Source organism: Oncorhynchus clarkii, chromosome 22 (assembly GCF_045791955.1).
Source record: "Oncorhynchus clarkii lewisi isolate Uvic-CL-2024 chromosome 22, UVic_Ocla_1.0, whole genome shotgun sequence".
NCBI lineage: Eukaryota > Metazoa > Chordata > Actinopteri > Salmoniformes > Salmonidae > Oncorhynchus > Oncorhynchus clarkii.
Window position 1 is genome coordinate 29833908 of NC_092168.1, and position 27004 is coordinate 29860911.

At 42.1% G+C, this 27004-nt stretch overlaps 1 protein-coding gene across 3 annotated transcripts in view; it reads left to right on the forward strand.

The window, feature by feature from the left end:
• The window catches only part of LOC139380750 (TSC22 domain family, member 1), an 89327-nt gene extending 65792 nt beyond the window's left edge, over window positions 1-23535 (forward strand). Inside the window, exons 1-3 of one of the 3 annotated variants that reach the window (XM_071123746.1) lie at window positions 7565-7887; window positions 20585-20636; window positions 21959-23535. In XM_071123746.1, the coding sequence (XP_070979847.1) occupies window positions 7676-7887; window positions 20585-20636; window positions 21959-22234 (540 nt within the window). In that variant the 5' untranslated portion in view covers window positions 7565-7675 and the 3' untranslated portion in view covers window positions 22235-23535. Of the gene's footprint in view, window positions 1-7564; window positions 7888-19688; window positions 20040-20584; window positions 20637-21958 lie in introns of those variants that run through there. The other 2 variants (XM_071123747.1, XM_071123745.1) reach the window with 2 other exon arrangements.
• Window positions 23536-27004: the final 3469 nt, after the last annotated feature.

The window sequence follows — 27004 nt, forward strand, 5'->3', positions numbered from 1 at the left end:
TAAATCTAGTAGTTAGTAAGTGTTGGGGCAATAACGATTCAAATGGGGACGTTCTAGTTGAAGAGGTTACAGACCAACACTAGAACCTTCTGTAAGGACTGGCCTCACTTGTCTGAAATATCAGACTTTGGACTTTACAGTCAGTGTACTTCACTAACTTCACTATTCTGTCTTCTCTCTTGTGTATGTGAGTGGGGGAGGGGGGGCCTGTGTGTTTTAGTGCAGTATTTATGCTCTGAAGCTGTTCTCTGTTGCCAAGAGGGATTACTCTTGTTCAGTAGAACATGAGCTGCACAGGAGTACACAGCACATCACACAAACATGAACAGCCACACGCATGAACACACACAGCTAATTTAACAGAGAAACATTCCTTATGCAGGAACACAATGTCCCCAATTTATAGGACATTTGACGCGTGTCTCTATTGCATTTCAGTGGATGTGGGTAAAGAAGTTGGCTGGTTTACACTACATAAACTGTACACGTCTGCCCTCCGATTAACCCTCTATTGGCAGTGTGTGTGAGAGCCTGTGTGTGGTGCATTGGTCTGTGAGTCTGTGAATCCTATCAGTTGATTACTGACAGTATATTGATGAGGACCTGCGCTATGTTCCATCACTTACAAATACTGTTCTTTTTTGATGACTTTTCAGCTTTTATATTCCAGGAAATAAAAATGATTGATAGTGTACAGTATGTACTAGATGGTGGATTAGGATCTGTTATCTGGTAGTGTGAAGTCCTGGTCTGTTTGGAAACAATCAAACCACCCATCTGTCCCATCTGTGTTTGGGTATGTGCGGACAGTAAGAGTCCTAAAGATAAGTATGTGTGTCTCCTGAGGTTAATAGTGTGAAAGGGCCAACCAATCCTATTTGATTAAGACTTTCACTCCGGGGGTCCATATAACGCACTATAACATGACTATGTGACTGACCCAAACAGCACCCGTGAGTGTACAGTATCATAAATCCAGCTCAGCCCTCCCAGTTCACTCAACTGCTGGAGTGGAAGTAATGTTCTGGCTTGACTAGCCGTCTGGAGCTAGAACATCATGTTCCAGGCCAATGTACAGATCCCCCTCTCTTCCTTCTTTCGTTTTCCTCTATCCTCATTGCCCCCTCTTTCTCTCCCATCGCCCCAATTTGGACAGCTCTGCTATTGTCTCTGGGGATAAGCCCCAGTTCACACCGCAGTGACCGCACACACGCGCACACACACACTGGAGTGGTCCAGCCGTGTTGGTTGTTGCGTGTGGCGGGGAACATCAGTTGGTTCTAGGCTCCAGTAAAGGCTTCTAACATCACACCCCCCCCATGTGTCACTTCTCATCAACAGCCCAGTGACTCCACACAAAGACTGATGAGGGAGACTACTGTTACAGCCGCAGGCACGACTGACTCTGGCTCTCTTTCCCTGTCTTTCTCTCTGTCCCCCTCTCATTCCCTCTCCCTTTCTGTCCCCTCTCACTCTGTCTCTCTCTGCTTTCTCTGTATTCTCTCTGTTCCCCTCTTTCTCTCTGACCCCCTCTCATTCCCTCTCCCTCTCTCTCTCTGCTTTCTCTGTATTCTGTCTTTTGCCCCTCTTTTCATGGTTCATGTAAGAATCTCTAGTATTTCTGCAGCTTTATCTTTGAGCGTATTCAAAATGTCTTTGGGCGGTGCATCATGCCCCAGAATAATGTGTGGGAGTGTTTTGTGTGTGTTAGACCTGCTAATGCCTGGTTTCACTCCACATGAGTCATACCTGTAGCCTTTGTTTTTCTCACACACATCTATGTAATGGCCGCTGTGTGGATCAGCACACGCTTTGTCAGACACCTCTCATTGGGCTGAGAATTGCTAGGGACCTCACGATACAATATTATCACGATGCTTATAGTTGAAGTCGTAAGTTTACATACACTTAGGTTGTTGTCATTAACTCGTTTTTCAACCACTCCACAAATTTCTTGTTCACAAACTATAGTTTTGGCAAGTCGATTAGGAAATCGACTTTGTGCATGACACAAGTAATTTTTCCAACAATTGTTTATAGACAGATTATTTCACTTATAATTCACTGTATCACAATTCCAATGGGTCAGATGTTTACATACACTAAGTTGACTGTGCCTTTAAACAGCTTGGAAAATTTCAGAAAATTATGTCATGGCTTTAGAAGTTTCTGATAGGCTAATTGACATAATTTGAGTCATTTGGAGGTGTACCTGTGGATGTATTTCAAGGCCTACCTTCAAACTCAGTGCCTCTTTGCTTGACATCATGGGAAAATCAAAAGAAATGAGCCAAGACCTCCACAAGTCTGGTTCATCCTTGGGAGCAATTTCCAAACGCCTGAAGGTACCACGTTCATCTGTACAAACAACAGTACGCAAGTATAAACACCATGGGACCACGCAGCCGTCACACCGCTCAGGAAGTAAACACTTTCTGTCTCCTAGAGATGAACGTACTTTGGTGTGTGAAAAGTACAATTCAATCCCAGAACAACATCAAAGGACCTTGTGAAGGAAACAGGTACAAAAGTATCTATATCCACAGTAAAACAAGTCCTATATCGACATAACCTGAAAGGCCACTCGGCAAGGAAGAAGCCACTGCTCCAAACCTGCCATAAAAAAGCCAGACTACGGTTTGCAACTGCACATGGGGACAAAGATCGTACTTTTTGGATAAATGTCCTCTGGTCTGGTGAATCAAAAAATAGAACTGTTTGGCCATAATGACCATCATAATGACCGTGTGGAGGAAAAAGGGGGAGTCTTCCAAATGGACAATGCAACCAAGCATACTTCCAAAGTTGTGGCAAAATGGCTTAAGGACATCAAAGTCAAGGTATTGGAGTGGCCATCACAAAGCCCCGACATCAATCCTATAGAATATTTGTGGGCAGAACTGATAAAGGGTGTGGAGGCCTACAAACCTGACTCAGTTACACCAGCTCTGTCAGGAGGAAGGGGCCAAAATTCACCCAACTTATTGTGGGAAGCTTGTGGAAGGTTACCCAAAACTTTTGACCCAAGTTAAGCAATTTAAAGGCTATGCTACCAAATACTAATTGAGTGTATGTAAACTTCTGACCCACTGGGAATGTGATGAAATAAATAAAAGCTGATATACAGTGCAAGAAAGTATTCGGCCCCCTTGAACTTTGCGACCTTTTGCCACATTTCAGGCTTCAAACATAAAGATATAAAACTGTATTTTTTTGTGAAGAATCAACAACAAGTGGGACACAATCATGAAGTGGAATGACATTTATTGGATATTTCAAACTTTTGAAACAAATCAAAAACTGAAAAATTGGGTGTGCAAAATTATTCAGCCCCTTTACTTTCAGTGCAGCAAACTCTCTCCAGAAGTTCAGTGAGGATCTCTGAATGATCCAATGTTGACCTAAATGACTAATGATGATAAATACAATCCACCTGTGTGTAATCAAGTCTCCGTATAAATGCACCTGCACTGTGATAGTCTCAGAGGTCCGTTAAAAGTGCAGAGAGCATCATGAAGAACAAGGAACACACCAGGCAGGTCCGAGATACTGTTGTGAAGAAGTTTAAAGCCGGATTTGGATACAAAAAGATTTCCCAAGCTTTAAACATCCCAAGGAGCACTGTGCAAGCGATAATATTGAAATGGAAGGAGTATCAGACCACTGCAAATCTACCAAGACCTGGCCGTCCCTCTAAACTTTCAGCTCATACAAGGAGAAGACTGATCAGAGATGCAGCCAAGAGGCCCATGATCACTCTGGATGAACTGCAGAGATCTACAGCTGAGGTGGGAGACTCTGTCCATAGGACAACAATCAGTCTATAATCAGTATATTGCACAAATCTGGCCTTTATGGAAGAGTGGCAAGAAGAAAGCCATTTCTTAAAGATATCCATAAAAAGTGTTGTTTAAAGTTTGCCACAAGCCACCTGGGAGACACACCAAACATGTGGAAGAAGGTGCTCTGGTCAGATGAAACCAAAATTGAACTTTTTAGCAACAATGCAAAACGTTATGTTTGGCTTAAAAGCAACACAGCTGAACACACCATCCCCACTGTCAAACATGGTGGTGGCAGCATCATGGTTTGGGCCTGCTTTTCTTCAGCAGGGACAGGGAAGATGGTTAAAATTGATGGGAAGATGGATGGAGCCAAATACAGGACCATTCTGGAAGAAAACCTGATGGAGTCTGCAAAAGACCTGAGACTGGGACGGAGAGTTGTCTTCCAACAAGACAATGATCCAAAACATAAAGCAAAATCTACAATGGAATGGTTCAAAAATAAACATATCCAGGTGTTAGAATGGCCAAGTCAAAGTCCAGACCTGAATCCAATCGAGAATCTGTGGAAAGAACTGAAAACTGCTGTTCACAAATGCTCTCCATCCAACCTCACTGAACTCTAGCTGTTTTGCAAGGAGGAATGGGAAAAAATTTCAGTCTCTCGATGTGCAAAACTGATAGAGACATACCCCAAGCGACTTACAGCTGTAATCGCAGCAAAAGGTGGCGCTACAAAGTATTAACTTAAGGGGGCTGAATAATTTTATCACGCCCCATTTTTCAGTTTTTGATTTGTTAAAAAAGTTTGAAATATCCAATAAATGTCGTTCCACTTCATGATTGTGTCCCACTTGTTGTTGATTCTTCACAACAAAATACAGTTTTATATCTTTATGTTTGAAGCCTGAAATGTGGCAAAAGGTCGCAAAGTTCAAGGGGGCCGAATACTTTCGCAAGGCACTGTACCTGGTACAATAAGGGTTAAATAAATTTGAAAAAACCTACAGTAGCAAGTTTATTATTTGTATCTGTTTTTTTTTAAATAATCGATACTTGGAGTAAGATATCGATATATCATCCCAGAATAATATGACGATATGAAACTATCGATTTCTCCCCCCCATCACGACTATCCATTTATCCCTATCAGACCATACACCCACATAGCAGAGCACCTTTTGAGAACTCCGCTTAGTAAACCTGTACGTATCTTAGTAATGTTTGGGGATATGTGTTGAATGGTGGGCTGTAAAACGCCATCTGAACCTTTTCATGAACTATTGGTTCCACTTGACCACATGTTACATATGGGAATTGCTATAAACTAGGAATGTAACATTTTACCAATTTGCTTTGGTCCCCAGTTCAAATGTTTAAGAGGTCTGTGGGAACCCAATCCAAATTAAGCATGCATCGGTCAGAAAACAGATTATTATATTAGGAATTTACCGTTTTTACTCATTCAGATTTTATTTAGGTTGTTCAGGTTCACAGTAAGAAAGTAGTTTTGCTGTAAACAGTTTGTGTATTTGGTCATTTTTAAATGTACAGGGTAATTTCGTAAAGGACAGCTATAATTTCGCTTTCACGGAACAAGTTCTCCTAACTTTACAAACGTTCTAACCATTTGCTTTCGAGACCAGGGTAAAATCCAAAGGTGCATTATATTAATTGACTAAATGCCATGCTAATTCCTAAATATAAATATTGACTTACTGTAATACTAGCTCAAACATTTTCAATCTGCAAAAATGACAAGTTATTCAGTGGGTGATGGCAAAACAGTAGTGGTAGACCTGATTACCAACAATGATGAGATGGGGAGGTGAGAGCCCTGGCAGAAGGGTGCCAGGAAAATAACCTCTCCCTCAACATCAACAAAATGAAGAGGCTGATTGTGAACTACAGGTGATAGCAGAGAGAGCACACCCCATCCACATTGACGGGGCCGCAGTGGAAAGGGTCCGAGCTTCAGATTCCTCTGTGTGCACATCACTGACAACCTGAAATGGTGCCTTCATGCAATAGCGCCTCTTCAACCTCAGGAGGCTGAAGAAGTTCAGCTTGTCCCCTAGGACCCTCATACATTTTTCCACCATTCAGAGCATCCTGTCAGGCTGTATCACCGCCTGATACAACAATTGCACCGTCCGCAACTACCGTGCTCTCCAGAGGCTGGTGCGGTCAGCCCAACACATCGCACAGGAACAGGATCCATGTACTTCATACACATCTCTCTCTCTCTCCGCCTCTCTGAGATGGTGTAACGTGCTGAGGCGGTGTTTCTGGTCCATTCTTCTCTGTTGAGAGTGAGAGCTGGAGAGAGCAGGACAACTCTGTTGAGAGTGAGAGCTGGAGAGAGCAGGACTCAACTCTGTTGAGAGAGAGCTGGAGAGAGCAGGACAACTCTGTTGAGAGTGAGAGCTGGAGAGAGCAGGACTCAACTCTGTTGAGAAAGAGCTGGAGAGAGCAGGACAACTCTGTTGAGAGTGAGAGCTGGAGAGAGCAGGACAACTCTGTTGAGAGTGAGAGCGGGAGAGAGCAGGACAACTCCGTTGAGAGTGAGAGCTGGAGAGAGCAGGACAACTCTGTTGAGAGTGAGAGCTGGAGAGAGCAGGACAACTCTTGTGTGACCTGCTCTTCTCATTCCAAATATTAAAATGGCACCTGTCTCTCTCTCCTTCTCCCTTTCTACCTATATTTCATGTATAAGCTGAGGGACATTCTCCAAATCTCTTTCACAAAATAAAATCTCTTTCACATTGTCAGTGAATGGTTTAGGACTTGCTATTTATAAACTGGTGGTTGTGTATGAAGTAGGCTACACATTCATACACGTTGGGTTGACATATACAAACACACACACAGATGGTAAGGATCAGACTGGCAGATCAGGGGTAGCATCTTTAGCCCACTATTTCCCAAATCACAAATGTACCAAACAATAGAATATGACCGGATCAATCCCCTCAGGGTTATTTTAACCAGGCATAATCAGCAACACAATTACAATACAGTATGTTGCTCTATAACATACTGTGTTCCACCCCATCACCATTTGATGGTCCTTCACTTGAGTTTACCAACCAATCAGAGCACTTGTAGACAGAAAATGTGTTTATCAATATGGTATAAATTATTAGATGGCTTATTAAGTGTGTCGTCAGTTGCGTGTGAAAGAGGTTGATGTCCCATCATGGGTCAAGTCCGTATTCTTCAGGCTAATGTAAACTGCCCCAGTTGGACATCTGAACAATAGAAAGCCCACTCTGACTCAGGCCTCAGTGTATTTGAACAGGTAAATCCCTCTGCTTTGTCCTTGTCTGTGTTATTCCCCTAACCCAGGCTGCTGGCTGACTAAGTTTGCAGACGCGTGTGTGTGTTGTACTCTTTCTGTGTGTGCAGGCGTTAAGCCCCCCATTAGCCCACCCTGTTGATGAGAAGTGACAAGATAAGACCCGGCTCAAATACATGGGCCGGACTCGGCCCTCCTGACACCCTGCCTTTGGGGGGGGGCAGGGGTCTCTTAAACACAGAGGGGGTCCAACACCACCCTGGAGAAGGGAGAGGGCAAGTGAGAAGAGGTGAATGTTTGGAGAACGGTGGTGTAGTGTGAGAATGGTAACCACCTCTCTTGTCTGTTGGAGGGGAGGAGAGAGGGAAAGGGGAGGATAGGAGGAGGAGAAGAAGTGCTCATCAGGGAAGAAGCTAATCTGTTTTGATGGTTTATGTAACACTAGGTCACATGACTGCACGCAGTACTGTGATGTCACAGGTGCCCTACTCTTGTTTTTGCTCAATCAGTCGCTAGTTGGCATGCCTTGGAGAAGCACACAGAGGCTAAAGACATACATACGCAGCCTTGGCTTGTCCCCACATCTCCACCAATGCTCTCCAGACTGGTGGATCTCAGAGAAGGAATATACAGTGATTTTAAGAGAGTGAAAGGGACCGAGGGACTAGAAAATAGGAATATATCTGATTCTATTGGAGGAGAGTTGACGGACAGCCCGATGAGAGAGCTGGTGGTCCGGGTGCAAAGCCGGGACGAGATGGCCATGAAGCTGCTGTTCAGGGAACTGGAGCAACACCTCAAGAGGTAAACGAAAGACTCAAACTGGAGCTAAACAATGCCTTACTGGAGCTAGTCTACTGTTGACAATACTTACCTAGTCTCTTTGTCTACCATGTCTGCTAACAACCGGGTTAGTCTCTTAATACTGTAACTGAAGAGGTATAGACTCTGTCTGTCTGCTCTAACTGAACAGGAGTCTGGAAACAAGCCAATGGAAGGAAGACACTAAGCTGCATTGTCTCTTGCTCTTGGCTTTGTCAGTCGAACCATTGGTTTAACGATTGGTATTACTGTTTTCATTTGAAACATGGATGGTAATTAAATTTAATACAGTTGTGGAATTGGAATGTGCGCATGGCAGTATTTAAAAATGGACTGTATGATAATGTTATGGAAAAACTATGTATGGTACATAGTAAATATATTATGTAGGGTAAGGGTTAATTGTTTTTCTTGTTTTTTACAGAACAAAATTAACTTAAGCAGGGCAGATATCTTATGCTTTTGTGTGTTGATAGTTGTGTGCCTGTTCAGTTGTTTTCATAGTTGCATGGTTTAGGGGACTGACGTTGTCACTATTTGTCAGTTGACAGTTTGATGGTTGCTAAATTGTTGCCTGCTGGTTGCATGGCATTTGTCAGTATGTAGTTGTTGCATGCATGATGTAGGTGAGTGTATTGGATAGGGGCCAGATCAGATCCTTACTGTGTCTTCAGTAGGTCTTCTACCTAACCATGTACGATACAGCAATATGGCACAAAGTACATAGTCAAAATGAAGGTTAGCTCATCTTAGATATGTGTTTAACATCTACCATGCCACCATCACATTGAATGGACAAGAGAAGCAATATTGTCAGAATTGGTGTGCGAGTACATTAACTAAGTTAGTAAGTTTGCCTTGTCTGAGACATTAACTGCTTATTTTTTTATTATATATATTTTTTGGAGTTAAGGATAGGGTTTATTTTATATACTGTTTAAGTCTGAAGTTTACATACACCTTAACCAAATACATTTAAACTCAGTTTTTCACAATTCCTGACATTTAATCCTAGTAAAAATTATCTGTTTTGGGTCAGTTAGGATCACCACTTTATTTTAAGACTGTGAAATGTCAGAATAATAGTGGAGATAATTATTTATTTCAGCTTTTATTTATTTCATCACATTCTCAGTGGGTCAGAAGTTTACATACCCTCAATTAGTGTTTGGCAGCATTGCCTTTAAATTGTTTAACTTGGGTCAAATGTTTTGGGTAGCCTTCCACAAGCTTCCCACAATACGTTTTTTGGCCCATTCACCCTTGCAGAGCTGGTGTAACTGAGTCAGGTTTGTAGGCTTCCTTGCTCGCACATGCTTTTTCAGTTCTTCCCACATATTTTCTATGGGATGGAGGTCAGGGCTTTGTGATGGCCACTCCAATACCTTGACTTTGTTGTCCTTAAGCCATTTTGCCACCACTTTGGAAGTATGCTTGGGCTCATTGTCCATTTGGAAGACCCATTTGCGACCAAGCTTTAACTTCCTGACTGATGTCTTGAGACATTGCTTAAATATATCCACATTATTTTCTTTCCTCATGGTGCAATCTATTTTGTGAAGTGCACCAGTCCCTCCTGCAGCAAAGCACCCCCACAACATGATGCTGCCACCCCTGTGCTTCACAGTTGGGATGGTGTTCTTCGGCTTGCAAGCCTCCCGCTTTTTCCTCCAAACATAACGATGGTCATTATGGCCAAACAGTTCTATTTTTTTGTTTTATCAGACCAGAGGACATTTCTCCAGAAAGTACGATCTTTGTCCCCATGTGCAGTTGCAAACCGTAGTCTTGCTTTTTTATGGCGGTTTTGGACCAGTGACTTCTTCCTTGCTGAGCGGCCTTTCAGGCTATGTTGATATAGGACTCGTTTTACTGTGGATATAGATACTTTTGTACCTGTTTCCTCCAGCAACTTCACAAGGTAATTTGCTGCTGTTCTGGGATTGATTTACACTTTTTGCACCAAAGTACGTTCATCTCTAGGAGACAGAACGCTTCTCCTTCCTGAGCGGTATGACGGCTGCGTGATCCCATGGTGTTTATACTTGCGTACTATTGTTTGTACAGATGAACGTGGTACCTTCAGGCGTTTGGAAATCGCTCCCAAGGATGAACCAGACTTGTGGAGGTCTACAATATTTTTTTCTGAGGTCTTGGCTGATTTCTTTTGATTTTCACATAATGTCAAGCAAAGAGGCTAGGAGTTTGAAGGTAGGCCTTGAAATACATCCACGCCTCCCGGGTTGCGCAGTGGTTAAGGGCGCTGTACTGCAGCGCCAGCTGTGCCATCAGAGACTCTGGGTTCGCGCCCAGGCTCTGTCATAACCGGCCGCGACCGGGAGGTCAGTGGGGCGACGCACAATTGGCCTAGCGTTGTCCGGGTTAGGGAGGGGTTGGCAGGTAGGGATGTCCTTGTCTCATCGCGCACCAGCGACTCCTGTGGCGGGCCGGACGCAGTGCGCGCTAACCAAGGTTGCCAGGTGCACGGTGTTTCCTCCAACACATTGGTGCGGCTGGCTTCCGAGTTGGATGCGCGCTGTGTAAAAAAAGCAGTACGGCTTGGTTGGGTTGTGTATCGGAGGACGCATGACTTTCAACCTTCGTCTCTCCCGAGCCCGTACGGGAGTTGTAGCGATGAGACAAGATAGTAGCTACTAAAACAATTGGATACCATGAAATTGGGGAGAAAAAGGTAAAAATAAAAATACATCCACAGGTATACCTCCAATTGACTGAAATGATGTCAATTAGCCTATCAGAAGCTTCTAAAGCCATGACAATTTCTGGAATTTTACAAGTTGTTTAAAGGCACAGTCAACTTAGTGTATGTAAACTTCTGACCCACTGGAATTGTGATATAATCTGTTTGTAAACAATATTTGGACAAATTACTTGTGCCATGCACAAAGTAGATGTCCTAACCGACTTTCCAAAACTATAGTTTGTTAACAATAAATTTGTGGAGTGGTTGAAAAACAAGTTTTAATGGCTCCAAACTAAGTGTATGTAAACTTCTGACTTCAACTCTATTTTTTACCTTTAAGGATCTGATATGGGAAGTCAGTTAAGAACAAATTCTTATTTACAGTGGTGACCTACCAGGGAACAGTGAGTTAACTGCCTTGTTCAGGGGCAGAACGACAGATTTTTATCTTGTCTGCTCAGGGATTCGATCCAGCAACCTTTCCGGCCCAACACTCTAACCACTAGGCTACCTGCTGCCCCAGGTAGAAAAAAGCACTTCTGTGATTGGAAAATGCTGTTGACCAGGTAGTCACCGCCGATCTCCGTTATATGTTGCTTGTCATTGGCTAGGGACCTACAGGTCAGTGACACTGAGAGGGAACAGAACATTGGTTAAGCACAGCTTCCTGGAAGCCTGTCCTAGTATGGCCTTAGTGCTTTATGAATGGAGCCCAGTATAGCTCAGGGCTAAGTAGCTTTGGTCGCTGTGTGTGTGTGTGTGTGTGTGTGGACTGAGGTCAGGCTGAGCACTTCCAGGTATATATTTGAGTCTGTGTAATAGGTTAAAGCCACCTCCAGTCAAAGAGGACAGGAAGAGAGAACAGCGCACTGAGCCTCTTACTGAGCTGTAGGGCCTCAGTGGGAACAGTGCTGCTGTAACTAGGATCACTGTTCGATGGACTCAGTACAGTACTGAGCACCTCAGGCTAACCACAAGCCAAGTTCTGCAGAACTAGATAAGGTTTTGTGAATTGTGTGTAAAGATGGACGCCTTTCCTATGACTGAAGAGGGCACAACAAAATCTATTCCCCCTCAGGAGACTGAAAGGATTTGGCATGGGTCCTCAGATCCTCAAAAGGTTTTACACCTGCACCATCGAGAGCATCCTGACGGGTTGCATCACTGCCTGGTATGGCAACTGCGGTATGGCAACTACAGAGGGTAGTGCGAACGGCCCAGTACATTACCGTGGCCAAGCTTCCTGCCATCCAGGACCTCTATACCAGGCAGTGTCAAAGGAAGGCCCTAAAAATTGTCAGACTCCAGCCACCCTAGTCATAGACTGTTCTCTCTGCTTCACACGTCAAGCGGTACCGGAGCGCCAAGTCTAGGGCCAAGGGGCTTCTAAACAGCTTCTACCCCCAAGCCATAAGACCCCTGAACATCTAGCCAAATGGCTACCCAGACTATTTGCATTGCCCCCCCCCCCCACGCTGCTGCTCCTCTGTTATTACCTATGCATAGTCACTTTAATAGCAACAAAAGGTAACATCCTCCCACTGTCAACTGTGTTTATTTTCAGCAAACTTAATGTGTAAATATTTATATAAACATAAGATTCAACACCTGAGACATAAACTGAACAAGTTCCACAGCCATGTGACTAACAGAAATGGAATAATGTGTCCCTGAACAAAGTGGGGGTCAAAATCAAAAGTAACAGTCAGTATCTGGTTAAGCTGCATTAAGTACTGCAGTGCATCTCCTCCTCATGGACTGCACCAGATTTGCCAGTTCTTGCTGTGAGATGTTACCCCACTCTTACACCAAGGCACCTGCAAGTTTCCAGACATTTCTAGGGGGAATGGCCCTAGCCCTCACCCTCCGAGCCAACAGGTCCCAGATGTGCTCAATGGTATTGAGATCTTGGCTCTTTGCTGGCCCTGGCAGAACACTGACATTCCTGTCTTGCAGGAAATCACGCACAGAACGGGCAGTAAATTATCTGAAGGAACCTTTCAGGTTTCGTGCAAGAAAAAGAACAAACAACAATACTATCAGAGAAAGCTTTGAGGCATTGTCATGCTGGAGGGTCATGTCAGGATGATCCTGCAGGAAGGGTACCACATGAAGGAAGAGGATGTCTTCCCTGTAATGCACAGCGTTGAGATTGCCTGCAATGACAACAAGCTCAGTTCGATGATGCTTTGACACACCGCCCCAGACCATGACGGACCCTCCACCTCCAAATCGATCCCGCTCCAGAGTACAGGCCTCAGTGTAACGCTCATTCCTTTGATGATAAACGCGAATCTGACCATCACCCCTAGTGTGACAAAACCGTGACTCATCAGTGAACAGCACTTTTTTGCCAGTCCTGTCTTGTCCAGCGACGGTGGGTTTGTGCCCACAGGCTACATTGTTGCTGGTGATGTCTGGTGAGAACCTGCCTTACAACAGGCCTACAAGCCTTCAGTCTAGCCTCTCTCAACCTATTGCGGACAGTCTGAGCACTGATGGAGGGATTGTGCGTTCCTGGTGTAACCCAGTTGTTGTTGCGATTAGCTGTCTGTGCTGTCTCCCTGTAGCGCTGTCTTAGGCGTACCACAGTACGGACATTTCAATTTATTGCCCTGGCCACATCTGCAGTACTCATGCCTCCTTGCAGCATGCCTAAGGCACGTTCACGCAGATGAGCAGGGTCTCTGGGCATCTGTCTTTTGGTGTTTTTCAGAGTCAGTAGAAAGGCTTCTTTAGTGTCCTTTGTTTTCATAACTGTGACCTTAATTGCCTACCGTCTGTAAGCTGTTAGTGTCTTAACGACCGTTCCACAGGTGCATGTTCATGAATTGTTTATGGTTAATTGAACAAGCATGGAAAACAGTGTTTAAACCCTTTTCAATGAAGATCTGTGAAGTTATTTGGATTTTTACAAATTATCTTTGAAAGACAGGGTCCTGAAAAAGGGACGTCTCTTTTTTTTGCTGAGTTTATTACCTCAATTACCTCGACACTGGTGTCCCCACACATCAACCCTGTACTATTACCCACTGTATATAGCCCCGCTATTGTTATATTACTGCTCCTCTTTAAATATTTGTTTTAGGTATTTTCTTAAAACTGCGTTGTTGGTTTAAGGGCTTGTAAGTAAGCATTTCACTGTAATTTGTCACATGTGACATAAAATGTGATGTGAATAACTGGATGAAATGGTGGCCTTACTATGTAGTAGCCTATTTTGTACATTTAGTATTGGATCTTAGTGCAGTCAAAAACTTGATTGTCCTGTGTTCTTTATATATATTTCCACACTGGGGTTGAAATAATACTGTTAAAATGATAATGTACTATGGTGGGATGGAGTTTTGGCCAGGGTTAATTAGTTAATAATAGACCAAATAACAAAGAGTGTTCCAAACCCCTTTGCCAACAGCTAGTTTTCACTATTCTCCTCCAGACCACTCCCAGAAAGTACCAGTAACATTATTGCTTAAAAGTTGCTCTTTGCTAAAAAGCTATTTTTGTTTTCAATTAGTATGGTAAAAAATAAAATCACAGTACGATACTTAATTATTACCCTGAAATGATTTGATATTGAGATCAAAATTGCTGTATTTGACCTTTTAATATCCTGTGATGATATTACACCACCTCCTGTGACAAAACCGTATGGTTTCATAGGAAAGACAACGGCTCAGGTGTGTTTACACTTGAGCCGTTGTCTATCCTATGAAACCATACTACCCTACATTCTATTCTCTGTGTGCAAGGCTCTGGCTCTAGTGTGCCTGTAATTCTGTGTCTCTGGTATTAATCGCTACACCCTGCTGAAAGGATTGACCATTCTTCAACAGCAGCCTCCTCCCTCTTTCCCTCCCTGAACCCCACCTTTCCTCTCTCCCTCCTTTCCTCCCAGGTAGGGTGTGAAAAAGAGGGCACGCATAAATCACCCCAGCTCAGCCTATACACAGCGAGGTCAGATTTCTTGTGTGTGGAATGTAAGATGTGGGTTGGGTTGAGGTGTGAATGGAGTCTATGTTTGAGAAGTGTTATGGTTGCATGTAGGGTAATGTGTTTTTGAGGTACAGTTGAAGTCGGAAGTTTACATACACCTTAGACAAAAACATGTAAACTCAGTTTTCACAATTCCTGACATTTAATCCTAGTAAAAATTCCCTGTCTTAGGTCAGTTAGGATCACCACTTTATTTTAAGAATGTGAAATGTCAGAATAATAGTGATTTATTTCAGCTTTTATTTCTTTCATCACATTCCCAGTGGGTCAGAAGTTTACATACACTCAATTAGTATTTGGTAGCATTGTCTTTAAATTGTTTAGCTTGTGTCAAACGTTTCGGGTAGCCTTCCGCAAGCTTCCCACAATAAGTTGGGTGAATTTTGGCCCATTCCTCCTGACAGAGCTGGTGTAACTGAGTCAGTGTGCTCGCACACACTTTTTCAGTTCTGCCCACAAATGTTCTATAGGATTGAGATCAGGGCTTTGTTATGGCCACTTCAATACCTTGACTTTGTTGTCCTTAAGCCAATTTTCCACAGCTTTGGAAGTATGCTTGGGGTCATTGTCCATTTGGAAGACCCATTTGCGACCAAGCTTTAACTTCCTCACTGATGTCTTGAGACATTGCTTCAATATATCCACATAATTTTCCTGCCTCATGACGCCATCTATTTTGTGAAGTGCACCAGTCCCTAGATACTGTTGTACCTGATTCCTCCAGCAACTTCACATGGTTATTTGCTGTTGTTCTGGGATTGATTGCACTTTTCGCACCAAAGTACGTTCATCTCTAGGAGACAGAACACGCGTCTACTTCCTGAGCGGTGTGACGGCTGCGTGGTCCCATGGTGTTTATACTTGCGTACTATTGTTTGTAGAGATGAACGTGGTACCTTCAGGCATTTGGAAATTGCTCCCAAGGATGAACCAGACTTGTGGAGGTCTACAAAAAAAATCTAAGGTCTTTGCTGATGTCTTTTGATTTTCCCATGATGTCAAGCAAAGAGGCACTGAGTTTCAAGGTAGGACTTGAAATACATCCACAGGTACACCTCCTCCATTTGACTGAAATTCTGTAAATTAGCCTATCAGAAGCTTCTAAAGCCATGACATCATTTTCTGGAATTTTCCAAGCTGTTTAAAGGCACAGTTAACTTAGTGTATGTAAACTTCTGACCCACTGGAATTGTGATACAGTGAATTATAAGTGAAATAATCTGTAAACAATTGTTGGGAAAATGACTTAATTATTCTTCCCCCCGAGTAGTGTTAAGATGGCAACACTCAAGCCTTGAAGTCCTTGTCTGCTGCACATATGTAGGCCAGCCATAATGCTCATCCACATCATTGTCGTTTTATAGTTTGGTTTGCATTCAAATGAATATAGAAACTAGGATTTCTACACTACCGTTGTATGGTTCACTCAATCATTTTTTCAGACAAAACTTTTAGCCAAAGAACAGAAGCTTTTTCTTTGACTAACTCCAGGCTATTTTACTGACAGTTACTGTAGATGGATTACCACAAATGTCATATTTAAAGACAACCTTTAGGCCTTTACTGTAACTTCTGTGATGAGCAAGGCATGTCCATGTGTATTCTGTACATCCTAGTACTGAAGTTATATAACAAGAAATAGTATATTTATTTGACTTGCACTCAGTGGCCAGTTTGAGGTACACCCATCTAGTACCAGGTCGAACTCACCTTTTCCTCCAACACAGCCTGAATTCTTTGGGGCATGGAAATGTTGCTCAATTGGTATCCAGGGGCCTAACGTGCGCCAGGAAAACATTCCCCATGCCACTGTCACCAGCCTGTACCATTGACACCAGGCCGGATGGGGCCATTGAATCATACTGCTTACGTCAAATCCCGACGCAACAAGAACCGGGATTCATCGGACCAGGCAATGTTTTTCCACTCAATTGTCCAGTGTTGGTGATCACGTGCCCACTGGAGCAGCTTCTTCTTGTTTTTAGCTGATAGGAGTTGAACCCAGTGTGGTTGTCTGCCGCAATAGCCCATCCATGACAAAGACTGACCAGTGGTGTGTTTCCTGAGATGCCGTTCTGCACACTACTGTTGTACTATGCCGTTATTTGCCTGTTTGTGGCTTGCACGATTCTTGCCATTGTCCTTCGACCTCTCATCAACTTGCTGTTTTTGCCCACAGGATTGCCGCTGACAGGATGTTTCTTGTTTGTAAATCCGAGACACTGTTGTGCGTGAAAAGCCCAGGAGACCGGTTGTTTCTGAGAGATGCTGGATTCGGCCCGCCTGGCACCAACAATCATAAAACGCTCAAAGTTGCTTAAGTCACTCGTTTTTCCCATTCTAACGTTCAATCGAACAATAACTGAATTGCATCAATGCCTGTCGGCCTACTTTATATAGTGACTCACTATAGGTAGGAGAGAACCATTTTTGTGAACGGGGTGGTGTACCTAATAAACTGGCCACTGAGTGTATATTTCTATCTGTAGTTTGCTGTCGTTAAGAATCCACTGTATCAGCAGCGCTGAACAGATATTATCCTATGATGGCTGATGTGTGATGAGCTTTCTCTGGCGTAAAATTAAGTAATAAGGCACAAGCGGCAATGCTGTATCATCAATACAATCCCAGGTAAATGATGTTATTCAGCCCAACGTGATAGCCTTATTGTTTTTATAGAACTGTTACCCCACATATTCAATTACAATGAATTGCATATTTTCATCAAAATTTTAATTTGATAAGTAAATTAGCTAATAACGTTTAATTCCTTCACCAGAAGATATAGTACGGACATAAATCTGGTCCTTAGTTGTTCTTGGTCATGTTGCTACAGATGCGACCCAGTCGCTAATTCTTTTTGCATAGTTGCTGTGCAAAAAGACTGGTCGTCCGTTCTAAACAAAATGGTATGCAGGCTGGATATCGTTCTTGTCACTTGCTCGCTAGCCAGCCAAATTCCGCTAACTCAGTCACGTCAAAAATTGAGCCTGGGATGTCGGTATACACTAGCTGCATTTCCGTTTGAGTTTTTTTTCTTTTGGCATTTATTTGGATATGTCCCATGATAATGACAATGTGTAATTTCCATTGGCTCAGAAAAAGTTGTCTGGCACCGTTCACTCCATGTATGGTACTACAGAGATCTAAATTCAAAAGTGAAACATTGTTTCCCGAGGTCGGACAGGCAGATAGCGTGGCTTATATTAACCCCGCTGTACCAACCTAAATGCTAGGCTGGAAGCAAGGGGAAATAATGTGGAAGTTGAGATAAATACAAGAGATGATTCAGACAGCAACATTAACATGATATTCTTATAGATGCGCAGTGATAATTTTCAGATGGAACTGTTAGCAGGCATAGGTGTGTCTGTGATGGCCAATACACCACGGCTTGAAACGCTGCTTGTCCAATCAGCATCCAGGATCCAAACAACCAGTTGTATTATGGCTACCATGACATCACCCAGTTGCTTGCTACACTGAGGTGTTTTTTTGCCCCATACAATAAAAAGTGCTTGGAGCATCTGAACAAGTGCTATTTAAAACCAACCCCTTAATTGAGTTAATGGACATCTCTTACTTCAGACTGAAATTATCTAAAGACTAGCTATAGCTTGGGGTCAGGGAGAAGCCACAGGCACTAGCCTATAACATAGTTTCTGAGTCTGTAAATACGAGGAAGTGAGCAAAGAAACAGAAATTTGATTTAAAACTGAAAAATGTTCTCTCGGCTCCATTTGTAGAATTGCATGAAATGTTTTAAAATTGAAACATTTTCTCTCAGCTGTATGGCAAAATGTGTAGAATTGCAGGTAATGTGCTTTAAAACTGAAAACATGTGTCTCAGCTCCATAGAGAAATGTTCTGTAAAATTCAGCCACCCCCCTGCCACACTAAGCCCCTTTTTGTACCATAAAAAACCCTGTGATGAATTGTACATGGCTAATTTATCGAATGATGTGATTGACGATTAGGTGACCACTTTGGATCAACTTTGCTAGTTCTGGAATACAGAAAATAAGTGTACAGGCTCGGGGTGCTCAATGAGATGTTGGAAAACACTGGTTCAGTTTCTAAGTTTTTCTAGCATTGTCTTTTCCAGAACATTTATAAAATGATCCACTATCCATCTTGCCAGTCAAGTCACTTACCCATTTCTTAGTGTTTTGCTCACAGTCAATAGGTCTTTTGTGAGGCTACATTGTTTTTGTTTGGAGACTGACGCACGACATCTCTTCTCCTAATTTCTGAAGCACTAAAAAATGTAGCACATGCGTCTCTGGCTTGTCTCAGTAATTTGAGGCATGATGGATGGAGGGCTTCCCTCACATGAATTGGGTTAGTGTCTGACTCATCTATAGTCTGTCTGGCAATCCTGTGTCCCAGGCACACATACACAACTTGTGCTGGAAGAGATCTGAATGAATCTGTTCACTTGTTGTTATTGGGTATTTTCTTAATGGTTGGAGTAAACCCTGTCTGTCACTGGAGTGTTATCCTTTTCATACATTTTAACTCTGCATTGTTGGGAAAGGGCTCACGAGTAACCATTTCACAGTAAAGTCTACACCTGTTGTATTCAGCGTATGTGACAATTTGATTTGATTCTTGTCTTGTGTGGGACTCTTGTTCTCATAGTAACCGCCAGGGGGTGGTATGTTAACATTGAAGTGTTTTGTTTTTGCACCTGCAAGGGTCTTGAAAGGTTATTTTCTACTATATGTGAATGTATTCTTTAGATTTTGTTTATCGGTTTAGTCATTTTGGTTGTTGTAATGCACAAAATACATCCGTTCATTTTCACCTTTCTCGTGTTGTGGCTGCCAGTCATTCATGGTATTCAGCCAATTGTTGGTAGCATAATTCTCGACAAGTAAACATCCCTTTGTGTCTTGGAGGGACTGTTGTGTTCCTCCTCATCTCATCCGGTTTTTCCCAGTTTCGGCGGGTGAGGGCGCATCTCTGAATAATTTATGATAATGTATCGGCTGAGCCTCAGGTAGGGGCGTTCCTACATAGATTATGCTAATATCAGTATCTCTCCACCAATGGGAGCATCGGAGCCCTGTTTTTCTTAGATAAATTATGCAAATGTCCCAGGCTGCAGATTTTCTGCTGCGATGAACTGACCTTGGATATTCTTTGTGGTGCAGCGGAAGATGTACAGGCTCCCCGGGATAGGATGATTTTCTGACGGGACACAAAGTGCCTAATACCGCCTCTCCGAACCACGGAAGTAGAGAATGTGATACACGATAATCGTCGAGTTTTCCGTTGGTTAAAGCTTAGTTTATCTGTGATATAGCATGAATACTCCGTGCTATACAACAGTGGCGATGGATCTCGGTGTTTGCCAGTTAAGGAATTTTTCTATTTCGTTTTTATCTTCGTTGCTGAGCGCGGATAGTTCGCCTGTCAGGCTCGACAATAGGTAAATATAGCTATGACTTGCTGCAAGGAGGATGGTTAGTGTGGGCAGTTTATATAGTCTGTAGGCTGAAAGAAACCTTCGTTTATACACGGAGTCAATCTATTATCAATCTATTATCATTGAAATACAAGTATAGCCTAATGATGCTGCCATTTTTGTATTGGGTTCAGTAAGAGAAAATGTGACTTGTCGTCATGATGCATTACTGGGTTGGCTTCGCTTACTGTTGGCTCGGGAGATGCTGTTCCTTAAATGTGTACACGACCATGGTTAATTTTTACATGGATGACAATGAAATAACATATTCTTAAGATTTGGGAGGAATATTGTCTACGGTCATTTCAGTACACCCAGAACACTTCAGTACACCACTCCAGAATGATCTTTAGCGGAAGTGGTCACCTGTATAAGGATATTTATACTGTATTCCACTGTGTATTGAAATAGCTGGTATTAGATCTGCAACATCGACAGTATGCCTACCTTTTAATCATTAATTCTTACCGATGCAGTGTGTTAAGACATTTTTCTTTTCATTCTTCCAGTTCGTCAGGAGCCAGTGTGGTGGCCATCGACAACAAAATCGAACAGGCTATGGTAAGTTGATATATTATATTAACTCACCTTTCTTGTCTGCGATCTATACTACATAAATCACATGCATATATAACGTATGTCGAAGAACACATGCGGAGAATGATCAGTTCAGAAGAAAACGTTGCATCAGTCAGTTTAATGAATGGATTACATAACCACTTAACCGAGCAGAACTGAGAAGTCACGCAAAATACAGATGTATTGCTGGTTATCTTTGCAAAATGCCTACTACTGCAGTTGAAACATGTCCCTCTTGATTTCCTCGTTTCTTTGTAACCACTTTTTTGGCGTTGTTACATAGATGATGGCTCGTGAATACCTTGATGCTCTGGCAACTATGTAGCAGCATAAGGTGTTATGTGCCTTGACGTCAGTTTAATACGTCGTTTGCCAAAGTGTATCTATGGGGGCATTAACGTTAGCCAGGTATCATCATTGAAAGTCGTCTCAATATGACATGCACTTTTACCATCCAGTTTACCGTGGTAGCACAATGGCTTTATTTAAATTTGTGTAATCTGTAGTAAGGATTCAGTTCTGTAAAACATTCAGTTTCGATTTCTACCTGAAGCTACCATTTATTTGAATAAACTCGTTGACACAGGGAGATGTGCGTGCAGACTTTTATTTTCAGTTCCTCATGGTTCTAGTATTTTATTGTCCCTAGATCCCCGCCTGCTGAGGACGCTCTCTCTCTCTCACGCCATCCCGTGCTTGGCTTGCCGTTGTTGCTAGGCAAACAAAGTCTTTGACGCCTGGGTATAAATATCGCGGCCTCCGATTGGCTAAAGCCTATATGTGGGCCGGCCATTTTGTGTGTTTGGTGACGTTGCGTCCTGGTTTCAGAGGAAGGGGAGGGTTAGACCCTAGGACTATTTGTCTTATAATCTACATAATCTTTCTTTTGATTTTCACCACATGTTCAACAGATTGTGTTAACATCAGACTCACTTCTTATATTAAAACAGACCACAGAAGCTAGCTACAATAATACACAATATATGTTACATAGTTTTACATAGTAATTCTCATAGAAAGGCCAGCAGTAATGCAATGCTTACATTTTTATCATCATATCAAGAGTATGATATATGTTTAAGGTCATTTGAAAAACACAACACAAACTTAAAATTGTTTTTTTGTTATTAATTATGGTCACATTATGCATTTCATTAATGGGTGGCTTCAGGAATCAAACCCACAATCCTGGTGTTATAAAGTGCCATTCCCTACCAACTGAGCCATACAGCCTTTGTATTTTTTTTGTATGTGTAATTATTGCCATGTTAAACTGTGTTTTCTGTTCCTCTCTGTGCCTTCAGGACCTGGTGAAGAGCCACCTGATGTACGCAGTGAGGGAGGAAGTGGAGGTTCTGAAGGAGCAGATCAAGGAGCTGATTGAGAGGAACTCGCAGCTTGAGCAGGAGAACAGCCTTCTAAAGACCCTGGCCAGCCCAGAGCAGATGGCTCAATTCCAGGCTCAGACCCAGGCAGGCTCCCCTCCCACCTCCACACAGCCACCGACCCAGACCCAGGCACCAGCCCTACCCCCAACCCAACTGCAGCCAACCTCACACAACTCTGGACCCTCCGCATAGCATCACCGCCTACCCCGGGAGAGGGGTGGATGAAGCAACCTATCAACCAACCAGGGTCTGACTGACTGTCCTCAGACATATTCTGTTCTAACACTGCAGAACAACCAGGCCTCCACTGCAGGAGGCTACGCTGTTAAGACAAGAATTTGCACATATTTAACTCTGGGAGCGGCGGCGAGTGGTGTCGTCGTTTCAAGGCGCTTTAAAACACACTATCAAAGACAATCTGCCCATGAGAGGAGAAAAGGAGGCTGTTATAGGAGAATGAACATTGCCCAAAAATACATGGAAGAAAAACTTATATGTGCCTGTATCAATGTATTTCAGGTGATGTGGTGATGGGAGTCACCATGCTTCGCTGAATCCTAATAATGTAAATAAATGCAGCTGTTCTCTTTTTTTCTGCGCGATACAGAGAGGGACAGACGGAGAATAGAGCATCTCTCATTGTGACAACTTCAATAATCAGTGAGGATTTATCATCGTGTAATAGTCCCCATCTGGCATGGGGCGAGAGGAGGTCTAGAGGGAGAACACGACACTTCCATTGACGTCATCATTTTAACTGTGAGGTTGAAGGGAGTTGTAGCCTACATTTGCTTATTAGAGGAAGGATGGTGATGCTGAGGGTTTTTCCCTGTATTTAAGTTTGAGCCCTTCAGCCTTGCACCCTGTTATCTTGGTGGATTCTCTATTCATGTAATGAAGCTGAGGGGTTAAGATGTTAGGCTAAGCTGCATTTTCAAAGATGAGTTGATGGCATTTCCACATGATGTATATCTCTGTATATTTAGTGTAAGTATTGTGTAATATAGTGATATAAGGAGAGAAGACCAGATGCTATGTAGGTGAAGTACAAATGAAGAGGGAGCTAGTAATGGGCTGGCCTGAAGATTTGTGCAGTCTCTTTATAATGCTGTAATTCAGGAGTATGGCGAACTGTGGTGGTTATTTAACAGACAGACGACTGTATCCACTATTCATTTCCTGGGTTACAACATTAACGGTTACTGTAAACCATTGTTCACTTGAAATTATTTGAAGTATTGCACCCCTTGTGAATTTTTCATTTGTTTTCATTTTTTGACAGTGAAGTACTTCCTGATCAACTCTTTAACTTAACAAACACCGTACTCTGAATATCATAAAGAAAAACAAATAGATTTTTTGCATTCTATGTATAAGTTGTAAGCTCATGTTCTGTGCATGTTTCCTCAAACCAGATGAGGTATTGTAAACATACATAACACAATTACAGTTGCACTTCACAACTTTCAATAAAAATGTTAAAGGAATCAGAATCCACTTGTTCATGTCTCTTCTTGCGATTCATGCTTCTATGGTTAAATAGATAACCTTAATTTACATATGTAGTTTAAATAATTTTGAATCCGTAGGATATTTTTTGTCAAAGTCTGTCTCGTGAGATTTGCGAGAGGATAGAAATATTTTTGCCACGAAATGAAAGGTGGCGTAACAGTTTTTTGTGAGTTTATTTTGTTCCTGCCCACACCTTGCAGCACCCAAGTAATCAATTAGGAGCGCAGCCGATGGTAATGCCCATGGTCAATTTGGTTGGACATTCGATATCCCTATGGGTCTAGTTAGGAACCAGCAGTAAATGACACAAGTTACAATATTTTAAAAGGTCAATATCTCCAAATTTCAATGACTTAAAAACATCAAACCAACTATAAATAGTAGAAATTCTTATCCAAATATTGAAAGTGTTTAATGAAACAACTAAAAGATGTGCAACATGAAAATATTGTCCCATTTTACATTGTGTAATGTATTGACGGCCCCTAACTATCCCTAGAGAGGGGCTACCTAAAGTCCAGGGTTGGATATTTTTGCTGGTTATGGATAACAGTTACTGTGTTTTTGTAAAGCCTTACATGTAAAGGTTTACAAAAAAACAGGAACTGTAATCTGTTACCAGCAAAAATATTGTAATCAGATTCCAGATACTTTTGAAAACCTAGATGAGTACTGAGAGGATTACTTTTAAATTCATAAAGGATGTTTGCGAGCCTGACCACAAGTCAGAGACAACTATGATGACACCAAATGTGTTTGATCATTTGCGGGAAAAGAGAAAGAATAGGCTTTTGTAGACTACAGTCCAAGCTATGTCTTCCAATCGTGTGACTGCTGTCAGCATCCAAAGATTATGCAGTGGGGTAGTCTACTGCGATACGGATATACAGTGGGGCAAAAAAGTATTTAGTCAGCCACCAATTGTACAAGTTCTCCCACTTAAAAAGATGAGAGGCCTGTAATTTTCATGATCAGTACACTTCAACTATGACAGACAAAATTAGAAAAAAAATCCAGAAAATCACATTGTAGGATTTTTTATGAATTTATTTGCAAATTATGGTGGAAAATAAGTATTTTGGAGCAGTGGCTTCTTCCTTGCTGAGCGGCCTTTCAGGTTATGTCGATATAGGTCTCGTTTTACTGTGGATTTAGATAGTTTTGTACCTGTTTCTTCCAGCATCTTCACAAGGTCCTTTGCTGCTGTTCTGGGATTGATTGCACTTTTCGCACCAAAGTACGTTCATCTCTAAGAGACAGAACGCGTCTCCTTCTTGAGTTGTATGACGGCTGCGTGGTCCCATGGTTTTTATACTTGCGTACTGTTGTTTGTACAGATGAACGTGGTACCTTCAGGCGTTTGGAAATTGCTCCCAAGGATGAACCAGACTTGTGGAGGTCTACAATTTTTTTTCTGAGGTCTTGGCTGATTCATTTGGATTTTCCCATGATGTCAAGCAAAGAGGCTAGGAGTTTGAAGGTAGGCCTTGAAATACATCCACAGGTACACCTCCAATTGACTTAAACCTGGAGCTTCTAAAGCCAAGTGAAATAATCCGTCTGTAAACAATTGTTGGAAAAATTACTTGTCATGCACAAAGTAGATGTCCTAACCGACTTGCCAAAACTATAGTTTGTTAACAAGAAATGTGTGGAGGGGTTGAAAAACGAGTTTTAATGACTCCAACCTAAGTGTATGTAAACTTCCGACTTCAACTGTAACCACACAGCGCATTGATGTGAATCACACTGCTGTTCTCTCATTTAACTATTTGTGGTTGTTTTGGATGGCTGTTCACACATCTAAATGTGTATTTGAACCGAATAATGGTTGAATTCAAGAAGTTTAAGCTGCCTATCAATCATTGTTTTTGAAACCAGTGCACAGCCAGTGAAACGTGCTCTTGCAACAGCCGCATAGTGCGGATCCCAGCCTATGGAATAAAAGTGGGGCTTTTATTGCTCAATCTAATTCATGCTGATAAAATATATGAATCCATAGGCCTAATGGACACATACTCAAAATTGCAAACTTTTCATAGATTTAAAGGGGCAATCTGTAGTTGCTACATCCATTTTTGGACTTATAAATTATTTATACAGTATATATATCCATTGATTCTTGAAGAATATAACTTATAAATGCCTCGTGCTTAGTTGAACTGTCACACTCCACGAGAACCCAAAATATAACCTTGTTTTTCGCCAATGTTTCTCCAACATTGTAAATGCATAGCATAACATGGTTAAAACAATCATTTTGATATCATGGATGGTCAGTCCTTGCATCCATAGCTCTGTCAATTAATCTGAGAGTGGTTACATTTCTCCAGGGCCATCCCTCAGAGGCGGGACGCCCATTTTGTTATTGTTCCATCTGGATTTGCCCTTTAAATAGCTGCATATTATCAAGATATCAAAGTGTCACCAACAAAAAGGTAAACAACAGGCCTATAGCAACTGCAGCATATGGCATACATTTTTCACATGTAAAATCATTATTTCACATATACAATTTCAGGAGTGTTCAGCTCATGCCATTCCATGAGCGCAGCATTTATTTTTCAACTCGAAGCAATGAGCCCAATCAGTCCTCTATGACAACAAAATCATAAACAGAGTAGGACTGGCAAATAAGTCCTTCGTTTTGGGGTTATGCTCAGGTAAAATAATTTGGCCTATCTATGCTTCCATATTCCAAATCCTATTCTTGAAGATCTTTGGTTTTTATTGTAAAGATATAATTTAATTGTGTTGTTATATGTAGTAGAAAGCGACGGGTTAGAAGAAGTCTATATAACCAACCCATAAATTAAAATGTAACATCCATATATGGCCAGCAATGTAAACTTTAACATTGATTTATCCTGCAATAGATGTTCACTTAGTAACATACATATTTGTCATCTTCTAGTGCTTCGTATGTGGAAAGTAATCTAAAAGTAACTAAATGTAATCAGATTGTTACTGAGTTTGAGTAATCCAAATGTTACGTTACTGATTACAATTTTGGACAGGTAACTAGTAACTGTAACGGATTACATTTAGAAAGTAACCTACCCAACCCTGCCAAAGTCAAACCAACATTTTTCACGGTCACACACCAGCCTGGTTGAAGCTAATTGGCGAAATGATTTGGTTAACTATTCCCAGCTGTGAACACACACAAGACACCCACATCAAACCACACCCCGAAACCAACTCATGTTTGAATTCAGTCATGGCCGCTAGCATGAACCAAATCTAAAACGAGGTCAACTCAGGAAGTTACCCTTTAACCATTATGGAGGGGAAATGTAAAACTGGCCTTAGATCAGTGTCTGGACTCGAGCAACATCTTCTTACTGTACACTGAAGAATATATGAAACAGACTGCTGCACTGCCTGTATACTGCGAGCTATTGGTTGAGCTCTTTCTTGCTTCCTGCTTTTCACCAGGGTCGGCCTTAG